Below are 25,112 nucleotides of genomic sequence, written 5' to 3' on the forward strand. Positions count from 1 at the left end.
GAATAGACTAAGTTTCTACATACCTCCAAGATCAAATGCTCTGAGGTTTCTTATGCAAATTTCTCCCCTTTCTCCTTCTCTCAAAATATCAGAATCCCACTGAGGATCTATAAAGGATCTGAAGCTAAGAAATGGCAATTGGACCATAATGTGGACATCTCTGTCTAAAATTTAAAGCAGAGTGCTCTCATTGCTAAGTGTGATTACCTGTACATTAAATTTCAATTTACAGTGCTACAGTTATTGTATGATAATTAAACATCAGTAGGTTATTAAAACATATTTATTGAAGTATAACAACCATGCATTTGGCACATATCTTGTTAAGATTGCTAAACCTCATTAAATGCCTGTTTTATAAGCTATGGGTAATCTAATTTTCATTCAGAAGAAAGGCAGGAAGCACTTAAGCTAAACACACTGGTTTAAAGTATTCCACTTCTACTTTCTCTGACATTTGCATCCTGATGGTTATTACTATGTCTTTTGTACATGAGATTTAAACAACTCAGAACACCACCTGGGTAATGGCCATTTTGATATTTGCATTCCTTCCTATTCCGACTTCAAGGCAAGGGGAATTTATGGAGCCAACTCAGCATTAGGGATGTAGTCTACCCTTAATGCCGCATATTTCCTATATGATAAACCCTTAGGAATTCTAGTTTTCATTGATGGGAAAAATTTGTCAGACTTAATTTGGTTTCATTGTGACTTATACACATCCTTACATACAAGCTCTGAATAAAGAACAACTTTATTAAGTGATAAAAAACAAACTGCATAAATATCTGCTAAACTCAAAGATTTAAGATTTTTATTAAAAAGGGAAAAATAACCATATTCAGTCTTCAGGATTTATGTGCAGCACTGCTGAAAACATTCCCAGATTTGAACCAAGTTGGACAATTTTATGCCGCTTAAACTTTAGCAAGTTGGCCCAGGGTATTTTCTTACCTGCCTCCAAGTGTTCCCTGCATCTGAAGAGACAAACATGCTGATGTCAGTGTCTGATAATTCAGAACCTATATTACCTAGAAAGAGAAGGCCACCATTAGTGCAAAGAACTTTCTGCAACAGCAATAATGGACTATACTGGCAGGCGCTTTGCCTGAGAAAGATTTTAACTGCAAGCATTCTGTCTGTGCAGGGTTTTCTTCAAAACTTGCTTTAGAGCCAGTGGTTTAGGTGCCTTTCAAAAATAATTTTAGCTTGCTTATTAAGTTCCAAGTACAGATATACAGCTTCTTAAAATAAACACTATATACCACAGCCAGCAAACCAGGGAAGTTTCTTACCTGATGCCACTATAATGCTTGGAGCTGTGTCTTTGCTGGCAATGATCCCTGATGTGTAGGGATTCTCAGAGACCTTCAGGTGAAGGTGTAGTGAGCAATAGGGCTGAAAAGACAAATAGTAAGTGTCATAAAATCACATAATCAAAATGGTCATTTGAAGCTCAAAACCAGGTCATCCATCCATCCATCCATCTAACCAACCATCCCATTTACCATACATCCATGCACCACTCCAACAACCCTTGCACCTATACTTGTACTACCCACCATCTTTCATTCCCCCAAATATCTAGTGTCTACTAAGTGTAAAACAGCCTTCAAGTTAGTAAAGGAAAGACCACCTTCATTTTAGGTATAATCGAATTTGATCTTTGTCTTATCAGACCTTACAATTTATATAGAGGACATGAGATCCTTCTACTAATTACCATAAAGAGAATACTTTAACAGCCATAAAAATGTATAGAAAAAATAGTATGAGATTCTAGAAGGTGGAAAGACCATGCTGAACTTTGAATCATGAATGACTCCAAAGGGAAAACAGTTCCTGAAGCAAAGATAGATAAGCTATGAACTGTAGGTAGATGTTCAAGAGATTGAACAATGTTTCAGGCCTGAGTAACAGCAATAACAAAAAAATAAGAAGCAGAAAAGCTGAGTAGCACAGAAATGGGATATGAATCCAGAAAAGAAGATCAAGTGAGGCCTGGGAGGATTTTGAAAAAGTCAGTTGGCATCTCTTAGTCACTTTCCATTTGAGACCTTGGTCTCTGTTATACAGAAAAGGCAAATGAAACTATCCCAAAGCCCACCAAACAACTGATCCAGTATCTCTACCAGGATATGATCAGAATCAGAATTATTCAACATGAAAGTCATACTTGTAGACAAAATGCACTAGTTGTAAAAATTTAAATGAAAATATAAGGGACTTGTTTATCTGTGCAGAAACCTTGATCAAATTATCTGATTGAAATATCAATAGTTTTCAAGCAAAAAATGGATAATAAATATTTTATGAATTTTGTTTAAAATAGTTCTTACACTGAGTTGTCAAAAAATACAAGTTTGTGTTTGAACCTACATTTCTTTTCATCTCTCAGAAAGATTACTTTCTAATCTTATCAACTTGACTTTTTGGAATCACCAATGCATCTCTGTTATTACTTCTATGCTGCTCTGTAAGTTTCAGCCAGCAGACATTCAGAGATCTACAGATACAATGATTAAATTTATATAGGATGGAGTAAGTGACAAAGTGAAAATGAAACTCAGGAATAAAAGCAGCCAGAATGCTGGTGAAATAAAACAGCAGATCACAATTTCATATTTTCTTTACTGCCAACAAAGTAAAATTCTCAAGGCGTAATAATAGTAATAAATCATTGCTTTTGCATAAAAATTTCATGTAAATCTTTCAATAAAAGGAGTTTTCACTTTATAATGTTCTGTGATAGTAAAAAAGACAGCCGGTATAAGAAAAAATATCAGGCCTAGCTGCTTGGCTTTTATTTGTCCAAGTGGAAGACTAGAACTGATACAATTAAATGCTGTGGATGCTCCAGAACAGCATAGCACAACATTCAGATGATGCTAAGACAGGATAAACCAGGAGTGCAAAACCAGTTTTCTATTAAGTCTTCCTTATAACTGCAGTCTATCAGGGTCTCCCCTCTTCTAATCTACAATTTATTTCACTGTGCACAATCTTGTATTATTTATTTCAGGTACATACAGTTATATCACTCTAAGAATATACTCTATAAATAAAGATAACTCATTAAACACTGCTTTGCATCTTTTGTGAAACCTAACATAGAATCTAAACAAGATAATAAATAGAAGCTTGCAAAATCAAGCAATGTTTTTTTGTTCAGATATGAAAGACATCACTTTACTATTTTACTCAGAGCAATGCCAGGAGTATGTGGGCTTGATTACAAACCACGTAATCTGAATAATGTTGTGAGCATCTGTATGGCATTCCAAGAAGTAGACTACTGCTTGGGGATTATCTCTAGACATATGAGCTTAACAGAGGAGTTTGCACCACCAAATGGAAGACATCCCTAGCCAAAAGAGTACCCAATTTGCAATCTTAAGCCAGTTGCTTGCCACAGGTGAAAGATTTTGAAACTTGTTTGCACCAGACCTAAGGATTACTTGGTAAGGGGCACTTGTCATTACAAAGGAAAGATGTCAGGCTGAGCATGGTGGCTCACACCTATAATCCTAGCATTTCAGGAGGCTGTAATGGGTGGATCACTTGAGGTCAGGAGTTCAAGACCAGCCTGGCCAACATGGTGAAACCCTGTTTCTACTAAAAATACAAAAATTAGCTGGTCGTGGTGGTGGATGCCTATAATGCCAGCTACTTGGGAAGCGAAGGCAGGAGAATCACTTGAACTTGGGAGGTGGAGGTTGCAGTGAGCCTAGATCGTACCACTGGACTCCAGTCTTGGTGACAGAGAGAGACTCCATCTCTAATACAAAATGAAAAAAAAAGCCAAAAACAAAAACAATGGAAAGATGTCTTTTTTTCCATTGGCTATCTCAGCATGCCTCTGTTGCTATGGCGTTCAGAGGGCTGAGATATATTAATTTGAGAAGAAAAGACACCAGTTCACACAGCAACAGCAACATTAGAAATGATCTTTTGATGCACGTTTTTCTTCACTTCACATTTGTGGTACTGGATTGCCCCCAGCTGGTATAAGGAGAATATTCTGTGGCTTTTTGTTCTTTAATTTTCTTCAAGGAAGTTACATAGTCTACACAAATGTTTAAGGAAAAACAATGTGAGGTGATTCATCTTCACTTTTTTAACTTAAGCTGCTGTACTGACCAGGTTTGGATATTTGTCCAAGTTAAGTCATAAAAAATTAATATTGTTTATATTAGTATATTTTATTACAACACTTATCAAATCCCTTTAAGCCCCTGGAGGAAAAAAGACAAAGAACTCCCTTGTTTTTTTTTTTGTTTTTGTTTTTTGGTGATGGAGTCTTACTCTGTCACCAGGCTGGAGTGCAGTGACATGATCTCCACTCACTGCAACCTCTGCCTCCCGGGTTCAAGCAGTTCTCCTGCCTCAGCTTCCCAAGTAGCTGGGACTACAGGTGCACACCACCATGCCCAGCTTCTTTTTTTTTTTTTTTTTTTTTGTATTTTTAGTAGAGATAGGGTTTCACCATGTTGGCCAGGACGGTCTCAATCTCTTGACCTTGTGATCCACCTGCCTTGGCCTCCCAAAGTGCTGGGATTAAAGGCCTGAGCCACCGCACCCAGCCTAGCTCTCAGTTCTTATGCACATTTTGCCCAGGCAGGGGGCACATTACAGCCCCCTTCTTTCTCTTATCTTCCTGACTTCTTTTCTCTCATTAGCAAATATGTGCTGAGTACCTATACATGCTAATAGTCACATAGTTGCTTTTTTCTTTCCAGGGTTATCTCCAAGTCAATAGAGTCAAAGCACAGCCTGTTGCAAGGGCTGTTCTCTATTTTCCTGCCCTTGCCACATTAAGAAACTATACGAATATACACCCAAACCAATGACAGCAGCTGACCTGCAGAGGATAGAATGGCCAGCACACATGCTTGGAAGCTGCCCTTAACATCCTTACACAGTCACTGGCCATGTCACATCATCAATTGGTAAATTCTAGGAGCAGCTAGATAGTTAGTCTATAATTTTTCTGGGTCAGGTACAAAGTTCGAGCATCTGATGCAAATTAAAGACCAAAATAAAATGCACACAGAGAAGTACACAGAGTTTTTCACTTATTTTCAGGGAGTCTGCAAACCCCTGAAACCCACAAGTGGACCTCTAGTTACTAGTTACCTTTCTTTGCCACATTCTTTTAACCAACAAAGGATTTTGGCTATTGCAAGTGTTCAGTTAACGTCCGTTGAATTTAACTGATCCACTGTTTTTCACTTCGAATATTTATCATTTAATCATCTTGTCTAACTGAAACATTGTACCCTTTGACCAACATCTCCGCATTTCCCCCGATTTCTAGCCTCCAGTGACTACCATTCTGTCTCCGCTTCTCTGAGTTTGATTCTTTTAGGTTCCACATAGAAGTGAGAGTCGCAGACTTGGTGTTTCTGTGCCTGGCTTATTTTTCTTAGCATAATGTTCTCCAGGTGATGTTAATTATCTACTGTGTTTCTAGCATTGTGGATGCCCCCTGGGGAATTACCAAATGACAGAAGACATTTTCCCACCATGTAATAGATCAACTTTAAAAGGTGTTATTTTATTTTATTTTATTTTATTTTATTTTATTTTATTTATTTATTTATTTTGTGACGGAGTTTCGCTCTCGTTACCCAGGCTGGAGTGCAATGGCGTGATCTCGGCTCACCGCAACCTCCGCCTCCTGGGTTCAGGCAATTCTCCTACCTCAGCCTCCTGAGTAGCTGGGATTACAGGCACGTGCCACCATGCCCAGCTAATTTTTTTGTATTTTTAGTAGAGATGGGGTTTCACCATGTTGACCAGGATGGTCTCGATCTCTTGACCTCGTGATCCATGACCTCGTGATCCACCCGCCTCGGCCTCCCAAAATGCTGGGATTACAGGCGTGAGCCACTGCGCCTGGCCGAAAAGCTGTCATATTATTTAAGGGTCAACCAGCTTCAAATCCCAATTCTTTCTCCCCGGTCCTTGTATCAACTGCCTTTGGATCCTGTCTTCATGGTATCTTTATCTCCATGGTGTCTAATCTGAATGTTGTACTGAAAAGACAAATCAGAGCTTTCATAACAAACGAGCTCCCAAATAGTATCCCCAACACTCTCCCTCCCAAAATCCACACTCATCTGTATAATTTCTAACTCTGAATTGGAACTTGAATTTATTAGCTCTTCCATAAAGAGTCAACGGCAAAAGGAAGAAGGCCCCTGGATCAACTGGCTGGGTATGGGAAATTCAGCTCCAGTCCAAATCAGCAAAATATATACAGTTACAAACAATGCAAGAAAGGTGAAAAGCAGATTCTCCTGGGGCAGCTGCCTCCCCAGCCCCAGTAGAAAACTGCCAGATGAATCCACAAAGAAGTCAGCACCTCTTTCCAGGAAACGCTGTGCTTTCCCTTAGGGCCCAAGCATTTGTCTCAGGCTCAGTTCAGCTCACATCTTGCCTCCTGGGAGCCCAATCCTGAGGCCTGGGAGGCAGGTGGACCATGACCTATAATACTCCATCTAATTGTACAATGCAGTCTTCAGGGGAAAGAAATCCCAGCTGGGCCCTCCAGGCAATCAGTCAAAAAGTCCTAAAAATACAGCCCAAATTACCCTAGATGTCTTATTTCTATAGAATACATTTTTACCAGGAACATTCCATTTGGGCTGTAATTCTGAACTTATTCCACATCTGTAACAGCCCTGCTGGAAAAATTTCTTTTCTAATCACTAGGTTGTGCTTTCGGTGACACTGTCATTTTCCAAGTACTCACAATCTAAAATCACTTTTTATCTCGTCTCTGCCACCAGCTCCCAAGCCTAAAGAAGGTTTTTAACAGTCTGGGTCTCCTGTAGCTCAAAGATTTTCTTTCTTATTTTATGCCTTTGGTAGATTTTTGTAAAATGATTTTGGTCTCTCATCCCTGCTGCCTTTGTCCTTTTCCCCTTCTTACCTGCAGCCTGCTTTCTGACACTTGGGTTGAAACTACATTAAACAACAGGGTTAACAAAGAAGGAAGACTGGAAGACTCCCAAGTTCCATACATCTGTATCTTAATAATCCATCTTTCCTTCATCTTAATGAGCCTCTTGCTTTGGTTAACTTTGGGTCCAACTTGAGCCCATGAGTTTCAGAAGGTAGACACTGGGACAAATCCTCCAGTGGACTCTCAGAGGGAATGAACAGCTTCCATTAAAGTCCCAATGTGAGACTGAAACACCTTTTGATGGAGTGCATACCCCAAACATGGCACCCCCAACAGCATGTATGTTGAGCCCCTATACCATGTGGCAGGTTTGATACCTGGAGCTGATTCTTTGGAATGCCGAAAAAGACAGGCACCATCCCTGGGCTCATGAAGCCCACACTTAGGTGGGGAAGATGGGCAAGAAAATAAAGCACTACATGTGCTGATTTCAGATAACAATAAGGACCATGAAGAAAAAAAGTCAGGACAAATAAACTTTAGGGGGTGCTCAAGAAAGTTCTCTTAAATTAAGATAATGAAGCAAGGACCTGAATGCCAAGAAAAAGCCAGACAAAGAGAAGGACATTTTGAGAGAAATAACAACGAATGCAAAGACCCTAAGACATACATGAACATGGTGAGCTCATGGTACAGAAAGAAATGCTCCCTTCTCCACCTTGGCTTACATATAAGGAAGAAAGGAAGGAGGGAGAGGCTGGAGACCAGGGAGGAGAACCAGAAGGGGCCAGATTACATGGGGCCTCATTGGTCATGATAAAGTATTTTTATATATTCTACAAGTATTAGAAGACATTAGAAGGTTTAAATAATGAAGGGATACCATCTGGGTTTTCAAAAGTTGAAGTTGAAACGATTTACACACAATTTTAAGAAATAGCAATCTAATATATAGTAAAATGAAGTGGATCATTGGTTGTGCTGGGCTGAGAGTGTGCATTCTAACTGCAAAGAGGCACAAAGTTATTTTTTAGGGCCATGGAAATGTTCTGTCTTGATTGTGTGTGTCAAAATTCACTGAACTATACTCTTAAAATTGTTATGTATATATATTTTTTCCCTCAAAATAAAGTTGATTTTTTAAAAAAACATGGTCCTACTGGCTTCTGTCTAAAGAGATTCCCAGGTAAAAGTGGGAGGACCAGTTAGAAGCCTGTCGTTGTGGGAGGTGAGCAACAATGCTGGCTTGGATTAGGACAGTCCCAGTGGTGACGGAGAAGTAAGTTGACACCACATTTATATTTTGGAGGTACAACAGTAAGAGTTCTTACACTGGGTTGAGGGTGAAGCAGGGAATACCTTGCTAAGCACTTTAAGAGCCATTTTTAATGTTCATTTATGATGCCAGAGTGCCTAGGCAAGCCCATTAAGTGGCATGGTTAACTCTCTCTCAAAAACATTTAATCTCCAAGGTGTGGGGTAGAGACCACCTTAAGGAATTGGCATAACCCAAGCATCTTTGGTTAAGCAGCACTAGACTCCAGCTTGCTATAGAGGAACTAGGAAGATGGCCTTGTTTTTTAAAATGCCACTGAACTGTGCCTTGCATATTCAATAAATAGCTGCTACATTTACTTACTCTGTCACTGGCATGGTGCACTTACTGTTAACAACTGGCTTTTCCCCGCTGTTTGTTGCCAGCAAAAAGGATAGAAGCTGAGTGGGAGGTTGAATTTTAGACTGCTTCCCTGATGCACAGTGACAACTGTGATATCCTCTGCAACTAATAAGGTCAAGCTATGGCTCCTGGCACCTTCTCAACTAGGAGGGTGACCCACCTACAGCTGTGAGAGATGAACCTGCAAAGTGACTGTCCAGACTTTATGAGATGGAAGGAAGCAAGCTGAGTGTGGATAACATCAAAGTCAGAACTGCATGAAGAGTGTGAACAACTATATACGTGTAGTACACACACACACACACACACACACCCCTCCCCTATAAGCCCTTCTTACTCAGATGAAGTGGTCTTCCCTCTAGGTTTACATGATCCGCTCTCCTTTTTCTAAATTTAGACAGAGCTTCTGAATTGTTTTACAGACACTGAGAGTATTATTAATGTTTTGCAATTTGCCTCTTCCTCACCTCCTTCTGCATTTACTCGGTACTTTTCTGTGTGTCAAAGTTGGGGCAGGCATCAGAGACAGTAGGAGGAGTAAGATGTGGCCCTGCAATATTCCCTTTATTAATTCAGTCACATTCAAGTAGACTGACTGCACACTCCTTGAAAGCAAGATTTATCTTTGATCCTCCTTTGGATGACATCATATACCAAATATATAAATAAATTCATACTAATCTATGTACTACCCAAATGTAAGGCAAGTAAAAGAAAGCCATACTTTAAAGCAGGGGCCAGCAAATCTTTATAAAGGGACAGATAATAAATATCAGGCTTTTTTCACCATGCAGGCAATAAATACCTTTGGCTTTGTTCACCAAACAGTCTCTGTCATGCTCGATTCTGCCTTTGTAGAGTAAAATCAGCCATAGACAATACGTGAATGAATAAGCGTGACCGTGTTCCAATAAAACTATATTTAGAAAAACAAGTGATGGGCCATATTTTTCCCACAGGCTATAGTTAGCCAACTTCAGCTTTAAGAATAAGACATAAATGAAAAGAACATATTGTAAAGAATACCAATAAGGGTATAAATCAGTGGTTCTTACCTTTTTTGAGTCATAAACTCCTCCGAAAATGTGATTAAACATCTCCACAGGAAAATACACCTACACAATTCTGCATTCAGTTCATCAATTCTACAGCTGGATTTATGTATTATTAAGTTTTGTAACAGGTTACTCATGAGAAAGTAGGTTGTTCAGGGTGTATCCTCACCAGGGATAGAAACTGTCATATTCTCCCTCAAACTACCATTTGAGTCCTCATCAGAACTGGGGCAGGATGCAAGGACCCTGGAAAGGCACAAGAAATGTGCCCATGTTCTCCCATCTCTGTGGCACATCACACTAGGCAGTGCTGTGAGTTTTCTATACACTTTGCCTTCATGCCCTTCCCTGCCAGCTTTTGTTCACCAACTGAACAGAAGTCCCAGAACTCTCCTCATCCTCTGTTAAACATCCATTTCCATCCCTCCACCGTGAGAGGCATTCTGCCTCAATATGAAGACTCACCAGCAAGCAGTGCACGGGGTCCCCCCTTAGATCCGTGTCTGGTGCCTGCAGCAAACGCCAGTCTCTGCCTTTGTTATACGTGATGAAAGTCTTCACTTGGTTGTCAATCTTCTTGTTAGCCAAGAACATTCCCTTTATCCCTGCTACCTGGGAAAAATTGACATGGCTGAAAAATACATCAATTTGAGAAGGGATATATTTGTTTACTAATAAAAAAAGCTGTCAAAGTCAGCTGAGAGCACTAGTCTTGGAAGAAAGAAAGACTGCCGATGGGAGAAGCAGGGGACACTCAGGTATAATGACTTCCCAGGCTACTGGACAAATAACAATAGATTGGTGATCCTTATCATATGGAGGTCACAATAAGAGTTTGACAGGGACTTCTTATTACCCCGAACATAGGCTGACAGGAGCCTGCAGTTACCAAGCGATAAATTCTCATACTTTCAGCTCTGTTGCTCGGTAAGTAATAATAAATAATTGTATGCTAGTGTAGCACCGAGTCTTAAACACATGATCTCACATAATCCTTAAAAACAGTCCTCTTTGGCATCATTTATTCTATTTCACAAGTGAAGAAAGCTCAGGCTCATCCAAATAAAGTGACTTGTCTAAGGTCACACTGCCCAAGGGCACACAATAAGTATCGGACTCAGGATTATAAACCCACAACTCTGTGGCTTCACAGCTCATTCTCCTAATGCCTACCTCAATTACCAAGCTATCTGCAGGCTTTGGCAAGTGAAAGAGGTCAGTTAAAGCTCCTAATCCAATTCCTGTTGCTTTATTTCTGTGTCAGATTTCTCTGTTAAGCCACCAGAATACACTGAAAATAAGAGGACAGCTTTAAATTTAAATAAGTGGTAGTTTCCCTAAATCTTCAAATCGTCCCTTACTTTGTTTTTACAACACATTGTTCTCACTCTAAACAGATGCTATTAGTTACTTGGCTCTGAAAATATGATTGCTTCCTCTCTTCTGTATGTCAGGAAAGAAGTAATAATTAGTAAGCTGTCAAAAGTTTGCAAAAGCAAGTAATTTTGCATGAGAAATTTTTCTTGTGTTTTGGAGTTTATCAAACACATTCAGGCATATTTTACTCAGCCTGCAATTATAACAACCTAGGAAAACTGGAGGGCAGCGAGGAAAAGGACTGAAATGTGCTGCGTAATGTGTTGCAACATTGCACATACATTACCTCATTTAATACTCAGAATAACCATGGGCTAATTATTATTAGCCACATTTCAAGAATGAGGAAATAAACACTTTTACTGGGTGGCCTTCTGGAACACACCTAGGGAATAAGTAAGCTAGCAAGCATAGTTGAACCTACTTAACTTGGGCCCTTTATATTAAAACATGAAAAACTTCTAAGCAGAATAGTGAAGCAATAGCTGTCACCTCTTCAGACCTCACCAAACACCAAGCACTATGCCCAGTACTTTACTTATAAAACCTCCAATACTCACTACAAACCTGTATCTGCAGCTTTTACCCCAATGCTACACGTGAAGAAACTGAGATCACAGGAAGCTGAGAAACACCCAAATCTGCCTGACTTCCACATCGTTTCAACAAATACAGCTGTGAATCTGTCAATTCTATGAGGCTGGGTTTCAATCGATAGAAGACACACATTTCGCCTTTGCTTTCGACAGCCAGATCTCATTAGTGTGTACCTGCTGATCTGGCATCTGGGATAATTTAGAGTTGGGCCAAATCCGTACTCTTTTGAAAAAAGTATGTTAAACAAATAAATGGTATAAATGAGTTGCTGAGAGGAATACTTTGAACTATTATACTCAGGAAACAAGGTGCATTCTGGGCAATCAATAGCAGCCAGAGCAAATTTCTTGTGCATTGTCTAACCTCAACAAATATGGAAGGCATAAACTCCAGGAGCACTCTGCCTCCCAACAACAGTGTGTTAATTACAAATAATATTTAGTCATTCGCTACATCGCTACACCAGCTCCACAAGGACTGCTCACCAGGGAACTCCATATTGGTTTTGCATATGTTCAAGAAGCTGTTACATACTTAAATAGGAATAAACTGCCAGTTCTTTAAAAAAATTAAATTACGTAAATCAGAATTGCACAAAGTCATACTGGCCTTTCCTCTATACCACTCCCAGAAATGAGAAATGACCCTGTCTTAGCCATTCAACACTCTACAGGGTTACAATAAGTGCAGAAGGAATAAAAATGTTACCAATCCAGTCGTTTCATTGCCCATTTTCCTTCCTGCCCTCTCCCTCTTCTGGCAAGGGTGCCAGTGCCAGGTTATGCAGGTTTGGGAGCTGGTTCATTTGATTTGCAGAAGTGGTGACTTTATTGGCCCCCGACTGCTTGGCATTACCAAATGCCACTTGAGCAAAGAGCTGTGCTTTGTAATTCATCTCTGGCAGCTTGGCCTTCAGGTTTATCTTGAGGAATAAAAACTTGGCAATGTAAAGGGAATGTGTATCAACAGGGGATAGAGCTGGAGAGGGTCTGCTTATTGCTCATTTTCCTCTTGCAGCCCAGACATTTTATCCATTTAATGTTGGATTTTTTGTTGTTTTCTTTTGCTGCTTTGGTCTGGTCTGCAAAGGTAGTCAGCCCTACTCTGAAGTTTTTGTGCTATTCACTGTTCCTTTCCCTCTGAGTTTGTTCTCTGTGTCTCATGGAAACCCCTAGGCATGAGCCACTTCCCTCCAGTGCTCTTTTCTAAGGTCTGATCCTATGTTTCTCAAAACCTCTACCCTCTCACTGTAGGACTTTGGATATCAAGAGGGCTAATATCAAGCATTAGTGCCCCAAATGTGGAATGTGTGTGGGTGTACATGTGTGTACCTGTGTATCCATGAGGTATACGTCTCTCTTTGTGTGAGTGTAAGGTCTGGGGTTCCATTGAGGATGAGGGGGCATGTTTATGTTTCTAGATTACCTCTCTGTATCCACACTGCCTGCATACTTATAGAATGGACTGGGGCTGAGGGATGGGGTAGGGAGGGGTAAAGTAATATTCCCAACGGAAGCCATGTCTTTCCATAGACACAGAATATCTGATGACGAAGCTCCCATGGGAATGGTACATCCACTGTTGGAAGTCTGTCTTCCTTTGGGAAAAGAATTGGTGCCTTTACTGCCCTTCTGAATTCTGCATAAACATCTTTGAGAATGCTGAGTGTGCTAGAAAGCTACTTTTGTCTCTTTGCTTCCTGTACAGAGAAATTTGCTACGTCTCAAAAGTAACTGTTATTTCTTATTATTTAATATCATATACATCAAGACATCATTTTAATTAGAGTTTAAATATGAAGTGTTGTAGCGCAAACCTTAAGCCCACAAAGTACATCAGTGCATTTCCTGTTGCCAACATGACGGTCTCAAAACACTTCCTTCCCTTCTCTTATCTGACGCTCTTTGTTCACAAAGGCCACCCTCAACTCCCTTGGGCAGCCTCCTGACATGCCTCCATCTTCTCATCTCACAAGATTCAGCTCATTAGCCTTTTCCAAAAACCGGAATCTATTTTCATCCTGATTATCCCAACACTACTTCTCTCTCCTTTGTCTCTTATACAGATAATTCCTGTATCTTGGCTGTCAACAATAGTGGAATCTTCTTATGGGACTCAATCTTCCCATAAACATCTCTAGTACTTCTTATACTCTTTATCATCTATTAATTCCAATTTTGTCTTATGCTGTGTCCTCTCACATTATGGTCTCCCACTCTAATATAACCATTGGATTGTCATTCACTCCACCAAACTGCTCTTTAAAATAAGTAACAGTAAAGTAACCCTATACAAAGAACCCTATTTGTCTGTTTGTTTGAAACAGGGTCTCCCTCTGGCATCTAGGCTGGAGAGCAGTGGTGTGACCGCAGCTCACTGCAGTCGAGACCTCCTGTTCTCAAGCAATCCTCCCACTTCAGCCTTCCGAGTAGCTGAGACTACAATTGCACACCACTGTGCCCAGCTAAGTTTTTTTTTTTTTTGGTAAAGACAGGATTTTGTCACATTGCCCAGGCTGGTCTCAAACTCCTGGGCTCAAGCAAGCCACCTGCCTCAGTCTCCCAAAGTGCTGAGATTATAAATGTGAGCCACCATGCCAACCCCTGTTTTTGTTTCTACTGAAACAGGTTGCAAAAGTTCTGCATTAGAAGATCTAACCCCAAGCCTCTGGTAACCATGACTGGGGAGAAGATGCCAGGAGGGGAAATGGGCGTGACTACTAATGGTTGTGGAGTTTCTGTATTAGACATTGAAAATGTCCTAAAATTGTGGTGGTGGCTGCACAGCTCTGTGAACATACTAGAAACCACTGGATTTTACATTTTGAGTAAACTGTATGTGTGAATTATATCTCAATAAAGATGTTTTAGAGGAAAAATATAACAATAACCATAACCCAAATCTACTGACTATGAAGTGTCAGGTACCACAGGTTGAACATCCCTAATCCAAAAATCCAAAATGCTTCAAAACTTAGAATGCTTTAGGCACTGACATGATGCCATCAGTGAGACATTCTACACCTAATGATATGTGATGGGTTACAGTCAAAACACAATCAAAACTCTAAAGAAAAGAAAAATATTTAAGGTGATGAATAATCTCAGGTATACTAATTTCCTATTTACTAATCATATAAATGTATTAAATTATTATATACACCCTGAAAATGTGAGCCTTTTATGAATTGATAAAAAATAAATTTCTAGAATACGAAAAACTGTTTCATGCACAAAATTATTAAAGATATTGTTTAAAATTACCTTCAGGCTACATGATAAGGTATATATGAAAAATAAATTAATCCTGTGGTATACTTGGCTCCCAGCTCCAATATATCTCATTATATGTATGTAAATATTCTAACATCCAAATATATCTAAAATCCGAAACCCTACTGGTTCCAAGCATTTTGGATAAAGTGTACTCAACCTGTACATGAAAGGCTTTGCAAACATGAACTTGTCAATCTCTCCATGCATTAGAGTTCAGATTATCCTCATTTTACAGATGAGAAAACTGAAGTTCAGATTTGGCTGAACTCTTGCCTAAGGTTTTCCCCCTAGAGAATCTTCGATGTGGACTCCAAGTCAGTCTGTCTAACTACAGGGTCTATACCCTTAAGCCTGTGGCTGTACTGTCTCTTCGAACTTCTCTCTCATCCTAGAGTGTCCTGAGAGAAATATCATATCAGAATGTTCTACTCAAAGAAACTGTATTTTATTCATTTATCAGTACATTTACTCTAGTCATTCAATAAATATTTTCTGAGCATCTACTACATATCATATGATCTTCTAGGCACTTGAGGATATAATACATAGAATATCTAAGCAACTATTTTTTTTTTTTTTTTTGAGAGTTAGAATGTGCTAGGTGCTGGGAATTCAAATTTCTTTGGTGATTTAAAGTAAGAAACACAGCCAGGCCCACTGGCTCATGCTTGTAATCCCAGCACTTTGGGAGGCTGAGGCAGGTGGATCATGAGGTCAGGAGTTCAAGACAAGCCTGACCAACATGGTGAAACTGTCTCTGCTAAGAATACAAAAATTAGCCAGTGTGATGGTGTGCACCTGTAATCCCAGCTACTCAGGAGGCCGAGGCAGAAGAATCACTTGAACCAGGGAGGTAGGGGTTGCAGTAAGCTGAGATCATGCCACTGCACTCCAGCCCAGGTGACAGAGCGAGACTACATCTCAAACAAACAAACAAACAAACACAGATATCTCCCTTGCTTATTAGGTTTACTTTCTGGATGATTCTGTCCTGTTCTTATGGGATTAGTCGTCCCATAAACATCTTCAGTACTCCTTATACTCTTTATCATAAATTAATTCAAAGGAGCTTATATATTTGTGTAAGAAAACACTTCACAAAATCCCTGCAAAAGCTAAGTTGAGAAGACCCCAGTGCAAGAGTTTTTGCTTATTTCTGCCTTTAGTGCTGACCAAAAGATGAATACTGCCACCCTCTGAGTCTCAGACTTAAATTACAAATCCTAATTGCCAAAGTCTGAAAAAAACATTAAAAACATGAAACAACAACTGTGGCAAGAAAAAGAACATTTTCATGACCATAATTTCTTTGGGCTTTCTGATGGGATATTTTTCTCTTCTCAAGAGCGGATACCAGGCAGGAGAAACATGAGGCCAGGGGTGCCTTCACAATCAGGGAACTCATTGGCCAAGAAAAACCTCAATGTTCTTTCCTTCTCCGTTGCCCTAACCAAACAGCACCCTCCTCCTCAAACAGCACTCTCCTCCTTAAGAGACAGTAGCCTGAAATCACAGTACGTTCTTTTAATTAATTTATTTATTTTTTGAGAAGGAGTCTCACTCCGTTGTCCAGGCTGGAGTGAAGTAGCACCATCTCGGCTCACTGCAACCTCCGCCTCTTAGGTTCAAGTGATTCTCTTGCTTCAGCCTCCCAAGTAGCTGGGACTACAGGTGTATGCCACCACGCCAGCTAATTTTTGTATTTTTAGTAGAGACAGGGTTTCGCCATGTTGGCCAGGCTGGTCTCAAACTCTTGACTACAGGTGACACACCCACCTCAGCCTCTTAAAGTGCTGGGATTACAGGTGTGAGCCACTGCACCCAGCCAATAGTACATTCAATATCCTGTAATAAATGTATCTTGAATGGGAGAGCATTTTTCTTCCTTACCTCCTATCCTAGATTGTAAGAAGCAGTCTTTCTCCAAGAAATCAAGGTGTATGTGATATTACCATGACCACTGAGTTTTCTCTTTAGATAGAGGGTACTCATAATGGACATAAGACACTGTGTGTAACAGAACATACCCTGGTCACTGGCTGTCCTTCATGACACCCACCAGGGCTCACTCATGTATGTACACAGTCTTTTGCTTCTGAGTTTGTCAGCCAGGTGGCTTCACTCCCAACACAACCCTTCCCACTCAGCTGCGGTGAACTGTCATTGTCTATTAAGCCAAAGTGCTCTTCATCATCATTAATTAATATTCCCTTCCCAAAGGAGAGAAGGTATCATCCAAACCTGTCAGACTCCCCCTCATCATCCACCGCACACAAATATATCAGGCATCACTCTTCTCAGATACACTCAGCACCTTTCCTTTGCTCCGGCCACTGTCAGACATACGGTCTCCTGTTCCCCAACTCACAAGATGCCACTGGAACACTCATTCTATTCAGGTATGATGGAGTTTTAGGACACTTGTTTCCAAGCTTTCTTACACAAATACATCCACCAGATAAGACTGTGAGCCATGCGTAAATACAGCCTGAACTTATCTGTAACTTGGTACTAAAGCTGCTGCATAGATAGATCTCAGGCAATCAAACTTCTGATTCTCTGTTTTACATTGACTTTTCTCCAAATCATTTTTTTTCTTCCGGTCTTCTGTTTTCCACTGGAATGCAAAGTCTAACCCTGTTTACTCTGCCCTTCTCTGTTCTTCAATCTTCATGCTATTACTCCTCCAAACCAAATATAAGCTCAGATGCTGATCCTTCAGGGTAAATATGACCATTTGTAGTTAAGAGTTTGCATACTCTAGCGTTTAGGTCCTAACTCCGCCACCTACTATTTTTGGGGTCCTGCAAAAGTTGCTGTATTTTCTCTGCCTCCATTTACATATATCTGAAGTGGAAGTGACAACAGTCCCTACATCATAAAGCTAATGTATGCATTGAATGAGACAGTTATGAAAGGTTCTTTACACCATGCCTGGTACAAAGTGGCCCCAAAATCAGCCATTATTAATGATATCAACAAAAAGCCATTTCTAGTATTTTTGCTCTGATGCCAACTTTCCTGGCTCTCATTTCTTGATTCTCTTGAATGGAGTCCAATTCACACTGATGGAAAACTCTGGTATTTCAATAACTAAATCACATAAGACTTTATCCCCAACGCTTTGTCCCCAGCATCTCTCTCTCATTCCACATATACACATAGTCCTAGAGTAGAGAACACAGAATCTGTAGCCAGATTCCAATATACGTGCAAACAAAATGCTCAATGTTAATGAGCACAGTGCCTCCATCTGCATTTTTACAAAGACCCATCAGCAATGAACATCCTTGATACACAGACCCATCCACACGTTTATACATTATACAATTCACCTCGGCTAAAATAGCCTGAAGAACTCACAAATGCAGGAATAGCACATAATTGGCATGCAGAAGCATACAAACAAAGAACAAAGGCCATCCTCCTCAGCTACCCCAAATGTGAACGGACATGCACTCCATGTAGGTTATCTCTATAACCCCCACCTCGTGTGTTCTCATCTTTGCTCCTTAGTAATTCATTGATGGATTTTCTTACTTTTCATTTATTTCTAAGCTCTCATCATTCATTACAATTCTACTGGGAAATTCATGCTGGATGGCTTTCAGCTTCCTGCTAGCCAGAACAATCAGATTTAAGGGAACATTTGTGCCAGGCTCCGTGTCAGCCAATATTCTTTCTATCTAGGTAATCAGCAGACACGGTGCTACCATTCTGATCACATCAATTTCAATTCAAGTTGCTGTGAACTGTCAGGCTAATAAAACAAAGACTCCTGTCTCCCAGCCCCAGGATGCAGAGCACCTTTACATAATACAGTCATACCACTGCTCAAAATGATGATAAGAGCCAGAAGTTTCCCTACAGATAGTGAACTGCAAGAGAGGCACAAAGGGGAAACACAGGATCAACAAAGCAATGTATGGCATGTCCAGAGGTTGCCCTGTTTCCTCTTTTCATTCCATACCTGTTACAGATGGTCTGAATTCAGAAAAAGTCACGAAAATAGTTGCAAATAACAAGACACTGCAAAGCCATTCCTGTCTAAACATGTCATTTTTTCCCCATCATCAAGGAACCAATTAAAATGGTTTCTATTCCTGGCAGGAAACAAAATTTATCCAGAGAATCAATTCTATATTGACTCAAAAAGAGGGAAGAGGATAAGCAGGAAGGGGAAAATGGAACCTGAAAATTGGAATACTTTTTTTGGGAGACCAAGGATAGAATGAGGTTCGGGAAAGAAAACTGAATGATTAAGCTGGGGCAGCTGCTTTGACACCTTGCCAGTGGATGCTCGGCGCAAGAATCCTTCCATTTAGGCTGGTCACGGTGGCTCATGCCTATAACCTCAGCACTTTGCGGGATCAAGGCAGGCAGATTATGAGGTCAGAAGATCGAGACCATTCTGGACAATATGGTGAAACCCCGTCTCTTTATTTTTATTATTTATTTATTTATTTTTTGAAACAGAGTCTCACTCTGTCACCAGGCTGGAGTGCAGTGGTGTGATCTCAGCTCACTGCACCCTCTGCTTCCTGGGTTCAAGCGATTCTCCTGCCTCAGCCTCCCAAGTAGCTGGGACTACAGGCGCACCACCAAGCCCAGCTAATTTTTTTATTTTTAGTAGAGATGGGGTTTCACCATGTTGGCCAGAATGGTCTCAATCTCCTGACCTTGTGATCCACCGCTTTGGACTCCCAAAGTGCTGGGATTACAGGCATGAGCTACCGCACCCGACAGAAACCATGTCTTTACTAAAAATACAAAACAAAATAGCTGGGTATGGTGGCACGTGTCTGTAGCCCCAGCTACTTGGGAGGCTGAGGCAGGAGAATCGCTTGAACCCAGGAAGCAGAGGGTGCAGTGAGTGGAAAGCACGCCACTGCACTCCAGGCTGGTGACAGAGCAAGACTCCATCTCAAAAAAAAAGAAAAAAAAGGAAAGAAAGAATACTTTCACTGTAAGTGCTGAATCAAGGCAAGAAAAAACATGGCATTTCAACAAAACACACTTCAAGTTAAAAATATGTATAATCTATTTACAAATGAAAAAAAGAAATGTGGTAATTTACACTTGTTTGTAAGAAGACAACTACTTGGTGTAAAGAATGTCATATGGCCACACTAACTGCGATATGGGAAGATGCAGAAATCCAGAATAATATAAATGTTTTCGGGCATTTAAACAATGTGGGTAGCTTTAAAGGCTATGATAGAACACTGCAGTGGTGCTTGAACATACTGGAACATAATATTAATGATGCTATCTATAATTTGTTGAGCATTATTGTACTTTAGGCACTGTGCTCAGTGTTTTAAAAGAATTAACTCATTTAATCCTCAGAAAAATCATATCTAGTAGGTATCATGTTTATCTCCATATTTTAAACAAGGAAAGTGTGGCTCAGAAATTACAGGATTTAAAAATTAGCCAGGTGTGGTGGTACATGCCTATAGTCCCAGTTACCTGGGAGGCTGAGGCAGAAGAATGGCTTGAACCCAGGAGGTGGAGGTTGCAGCAAGCCCAGATCACACCACTGCACTTCAGCCTGAGTGACAGAGCAAGACTCCACCCCCAACCCCCCCACAAAAAAAAAAAAGTTACTAGATTTGTCTCAAAAATACATATAAGTCGCGTCGCTACGATTTAAGTTAAGGCAACCTAAATCCAAAATCAGTATTCTAAATTAAATTTTATTCAACATGAAGTTGAAACTAAATCATCACAGTATGTAAATTTCTTCTAGAACACAGTTTGAGGCTATATGACATTATATTGATCTGAAACATGGGCAGGAGAAGAAGTGGAAAAACTTATGAAAGTATACCATCTCATGTCAGTTAGAATGGCGATCATTAAAAAATCTGGGGACAACAGATGCTGGAGAGGATATGGAGAAATAGGAACACTTTTACACTGTTGATGGAAGTGTAAACTAGTTCAACCATTGTGGACGACAGTGTGGCGATTCCTCAAGGATCTAGAAACACAAATACCATTTGACCCAGCAATCCCATTACTGGATATATACCCAAAGGATTATAAATTGTTCTACTATAAAGACACATGCATATGTATGTTCATTGAGGCACTGTTTACAATAGCAAAGACTTGGAACCAACCCAAATTCCCATCAATGATAGCCTGGATAAAGAAAATGTGGCACATACATACCATGGAATACTACACAGTCATAAAAAGATGTGTTCATGTTCTTTGCAGGGACATGGATGAACCTGGACACCATCATTCTCAGCAAACTGACACAAGAACAGAACCAAACACCGCATGTTCTCACTCATAAGTGGGTGTTGAACAATGAGAACACATGGACACAGGGAGGGGAACATCACATACCTGGGCCTGTTGTCGGGTGGGGCAGGATAGCAGCAGGTTGGGGGACTGGGGAGGGCTGACAAGGAGAAATACCAATGTAGATGATGGGGCATGGATGCAGCAAACCACCATGGCACATGTATACCTATGTAACAATCCTGCACGATCTGCACGTGTATCCAAGAACTTAAAGTATAATATAAATACATAAAAAGAAAGTATGGAAAAGCTTGTAGTGCCTTTTTCTAAACACATACACATAAACCGTACCCTATCCTAGTCTGCCACAATTTCTATTACAAATACTTCAGCTCTAAATTTGGCATATAGTTTATGAATATGCTTTTATACATACAGAGAAGTTTAGATAGTAGAAGAAAATCACTAAGAACCTCCGAAGGAGAAGGAAGATAGAACACATTAAAAATAACTACAATGATAGGTTAAAATTTCTTAAGTGAAATGAGTTTCTTTCATGCTGGATATACCCTTACTTCTTGTACAAACAACCTCTTGACTTACTGCACCTATTCTCAACTAAATGATAGAGTCCTTATGGCTGCACATATTTAAATCCACTTCAGATTTTTTCAGATAGAATATAGGTATACAGTTGCACTTCCCAAATTCTGAATGTTTTCAAATAGCTTATTTGAAATATAAGGATATTTGAAATATAACCTATTATAAATCCGTCATAGCGCATAAGACTGATAAATGGCTAAACTCCATCCCAAAGCTGCAGTGTTCTTTCTAGCTAACTGTGTCTTCAATGGCAATTAAAGCATTGGTATTTATCATGAAAGCTAACCAATCCAACAGACATGATTTTCTTTTGAATCTTGGACATTCTGAGAAACAAAGAGTCTGCTAAGCTCTGCTCCTTTTGTTGTCGTTGTTTGTTTTATTTTCCTAGATTAAGGAGAAAAATACGTGTTAATCTGATCTCATTCTCTGACCCTGTGAGATAAAGGCCATTACCCAAGGGAGCTTATTTAACCAGAAAGGTGTTCAAGTCCAAAAGGAGTGTCTTCTGACTGGATGCAGGAGACCCTATCACCTTCATTCTTTGTTCTGAGAGACAAGGGAGTGCCATCCACCATCCCTTTACTCACTGCCCTGTCTGCCCTTCAGAACTATGTCCAAACCTCAGATGCAGACCACTCTCATCAAACCCTGCAATTGACTGCCTCCCCAGACATTCTGCAAGTCTGCTGGGCCTTCATGTCCTGTGGAGTTTATCAAAAAAGAATCCCTCCCAGAGATGTTCTGTGGATTGCAAAATAACTAGTAAAAATGTTCTGCAAATCTCTCCACATCCCAAGAGAAATGAGGCCACATAAGAAACTGCATGAAAATGAGCAGGAAAACAGTCCATGCCAGGCTTCCATCAGCCAGTTGGACACTGCTGTGGCTTAGGACCACATATGCCTCATGACATACCTCATAGAGGTCGATCATGACATTGCCCTCAGGGCCTCTGCTGCTCTGGACATTCTCCAAGGCCAGGGTGAAGTAGACACCACGTGTGTCTGAGATGTAGAGGTTGTACGTGTCATTCTGGTTCCATTCTTGGACCGCTGCAAACACTTGATTCTCATCAGTGCTGATAACATGCATGTCCTGCAAAAAGACACAGGGTCATGAAGAGCAAGGAAGAGTTTTATACGTTAACCTGGCAGACATCCAAAGAGTGTGGAAGCAAATGAGAAATACCAGAATAAGCACGTTAATGAAAGATAGCTTCCTTTTGCATATGTGATAAATAATAATTAGTGAAGTGTTAATCATCTATTTCTTTTGTCACTTGTGAGGTGAGGCAATACAGTCATGAGAAAAGAGGATGGAGGGATGTTTGGGAGCTGTTTTAATTGCCTCATTACATAATTGGAAAAATTCTTTAATATGTATGATTTGGAGAATCAATTGTCCTGATATTTTTGCCAAGCATAAATATGATACTTGCTCAGAAGGCATATATGGGGCAGATACGAGGAAAAGCTGGGGGGATCGAGAGAAAATACACAAACCCTGCATCTCTCAGCGTGGTTCATGGACCATCAGCAAGGACATTACCTGTAAGCTTGTTAAACATGTAGAACCTTGGGCCTCACCTGGTGAATGGAAATCTACATTTTAATAAGATTGCTAACTAATTATCACGCATATTAAAGTTTGAAAAGCACTGCCCTAAGGTTCAGCAACTCCCAGCCAGTCTCCTCTGCCCTCAGCCCTAAGAAAGCTCGCCGGAGAAACCCAAAGTACCCTTCATGTTGTGTGTTCAAAGACTCAGCTGCTCATCAAAACCTAAACTGAGAGGTTCTGCAGGAATCCTCCAGTGAAAAAGGGTAAAAGTCTGCATAACTGACAATGTTTTCAGGCCCTGGTGGTCCTGGAAGATAGAATGAAAGCAAAAGTAGCAAGGAGGCAGTGAGCACATGCTCCTGGAGTGGGAATTTCAAATTCTTTCCCGCCCCATCCATAACTCTAGAGAAGTACAATGGAAGCTACCACAGACCAAAGCTTGCTGACTCAGACCAAGGCCTGCTGTCCTCTTTAGGGGATGTCTGTTCATGTTCTTCGCTGCATTTTACCCTCTGCTGAAGAAAGTAGACCTAAAACAACTTCTAAAATCCAAAAATTAAAGATAAGTAACCAAAACAAACAAAAACAAAGCTTGCATATAACCACAAAGGCAGAAGAGCAACGTAGGACGATTCTTGCTTTTTGCACAGCTTAGTACTCAAATCTTCCCACCGCACTGTATTCTATTTTTGAAAAGCTTCAGGAGATCTGACAATCCTCCTAACAATTTCAGTGTGGGGAAATTCTACCTAACTGCGAACCTAAATTTCTCATGGTCACATATGCCCATGCTCTCAATCAAGCAGCATTTCAGCTCAGACCCTGCTCTAGACGTATAGGAACAAGACTCCCTCTCCTCTTTACCCTTTATCACAGTAAACTCAATATCCCAGAGGGAGATGTCCATATCCAAAGGGCTTCATATTTCTCACCTCTACTCAGGTTCCGTATGACATATTCGAGTTTCATAACAATTTTTGTAGAAAGAACCGCAAGTGGAGAAGCCAAAAAATGAATCCTGCCCATTAATCTAATGTGCTTCTATCTATTGAATGTCTGTTTACATTTCTTCTGATAATTACAGCTCTCTCTAGGTATCTGCAGGGGGACTGTTTCCACGGTTGCCCTCAGATACCAAAATCCAGTGAGGCTCAAGTTCCTTATATCAAGTGGTGTAATATCTGCATGTAACCTACACATGTCCTCCTGTACACTTTAAATCATCTCTGGTTTACTTGTAATACCTAATACAATATAAAGGCTATGTAAATGGTCGTATCAATTATTTAATATGTATTACTTTTTATTATATTGTTATTAATTTTTTGAATATTTTCCATATAATACAGAACCTGAGAGGCACAGGTCCTCAGGCACAGATGTATGTTTTTTTTTTTTTTTAAAAACAGCCTCATCCTTCTCAGATATATTTCTGTGTTAAATCTAAACATTTTCTACTTTATTCTACCAGCAGCACCAGAAACGAGCTTTTAGAACTGGCATTCAGAATACTCCATTTCTCTGGCAACCGCAACTGAATAGGTAATGGGCATGTGACCCACATAAAGTCAATATGACTTGTTTCTAGAATGACTGTGGAGTTACTAAGGAGAGACAAAATTAGTATCTCACTATTGGTTTATAAGCAGTAAGAATAAAAAGGAAAACTCCAGATCTGCTGGAGACATATCTTGGAAGTAAAGGATGATGCCAACCCTGATGAAAACAGGGTCAGAGCCTCATGCCTGTAATCCTAGAACTTTGAGAGGCCAAGTCGGGTGGATCACCTG

The 25,112-nt window shown here is 40.2% G+C and overlaps 1 protein-coding gene across 6 annotated transcripts in view; it reads right to left on the reverse strand.

Moving 5' to 3' along the window:
* The window catches only part of SORCS1 (sortilin related VPS10 domain containing receptor 1), a 613,910-nt gene that overhangs the window by 113,426 nt on the left and 475,372 nt on the right, over nt 1-25,112 (reverse strand). For all 6 annotated transcript variants that reach the window (XM_035269025.3, XM_035269024.3, XM_035269023.3 and 3 more), the window contains exons 9-12: nt 22,681-22,860; nt 10,112-10,258; nt 1,299-1,401; nt 958-1,034 (exon numbers count right to left, since the gene is read on the reverse strand). In XM_035269025.3, coding sequence (XP_035124916.3) covers nt 958-1,034; nt 1,299-1,401; nt 10,112-10,258; nt 22,681-22,860 — 507 coding nt within the window. The remainder of the gene's footprint in view (nt 1-957; nt 1,035-1,298; nt 1,402-10,111; nt 10,259-22,680; nt 22,861-25,112) is intronic.

Source organism: Callithrix jacchus, chromosome 12 (genome assembly GCF_049354715.1).
Source record: "Callithrix jacchus isolate 240 chromosome 12, calJac240_pri, whole genome shotgun sequence".
NCBI classification, from domain to species: Eukaryota; Metazoa; Chordata; class Mammalia; order Primates; family Cebidae; genus Callithrix; species Callithrix jacchus.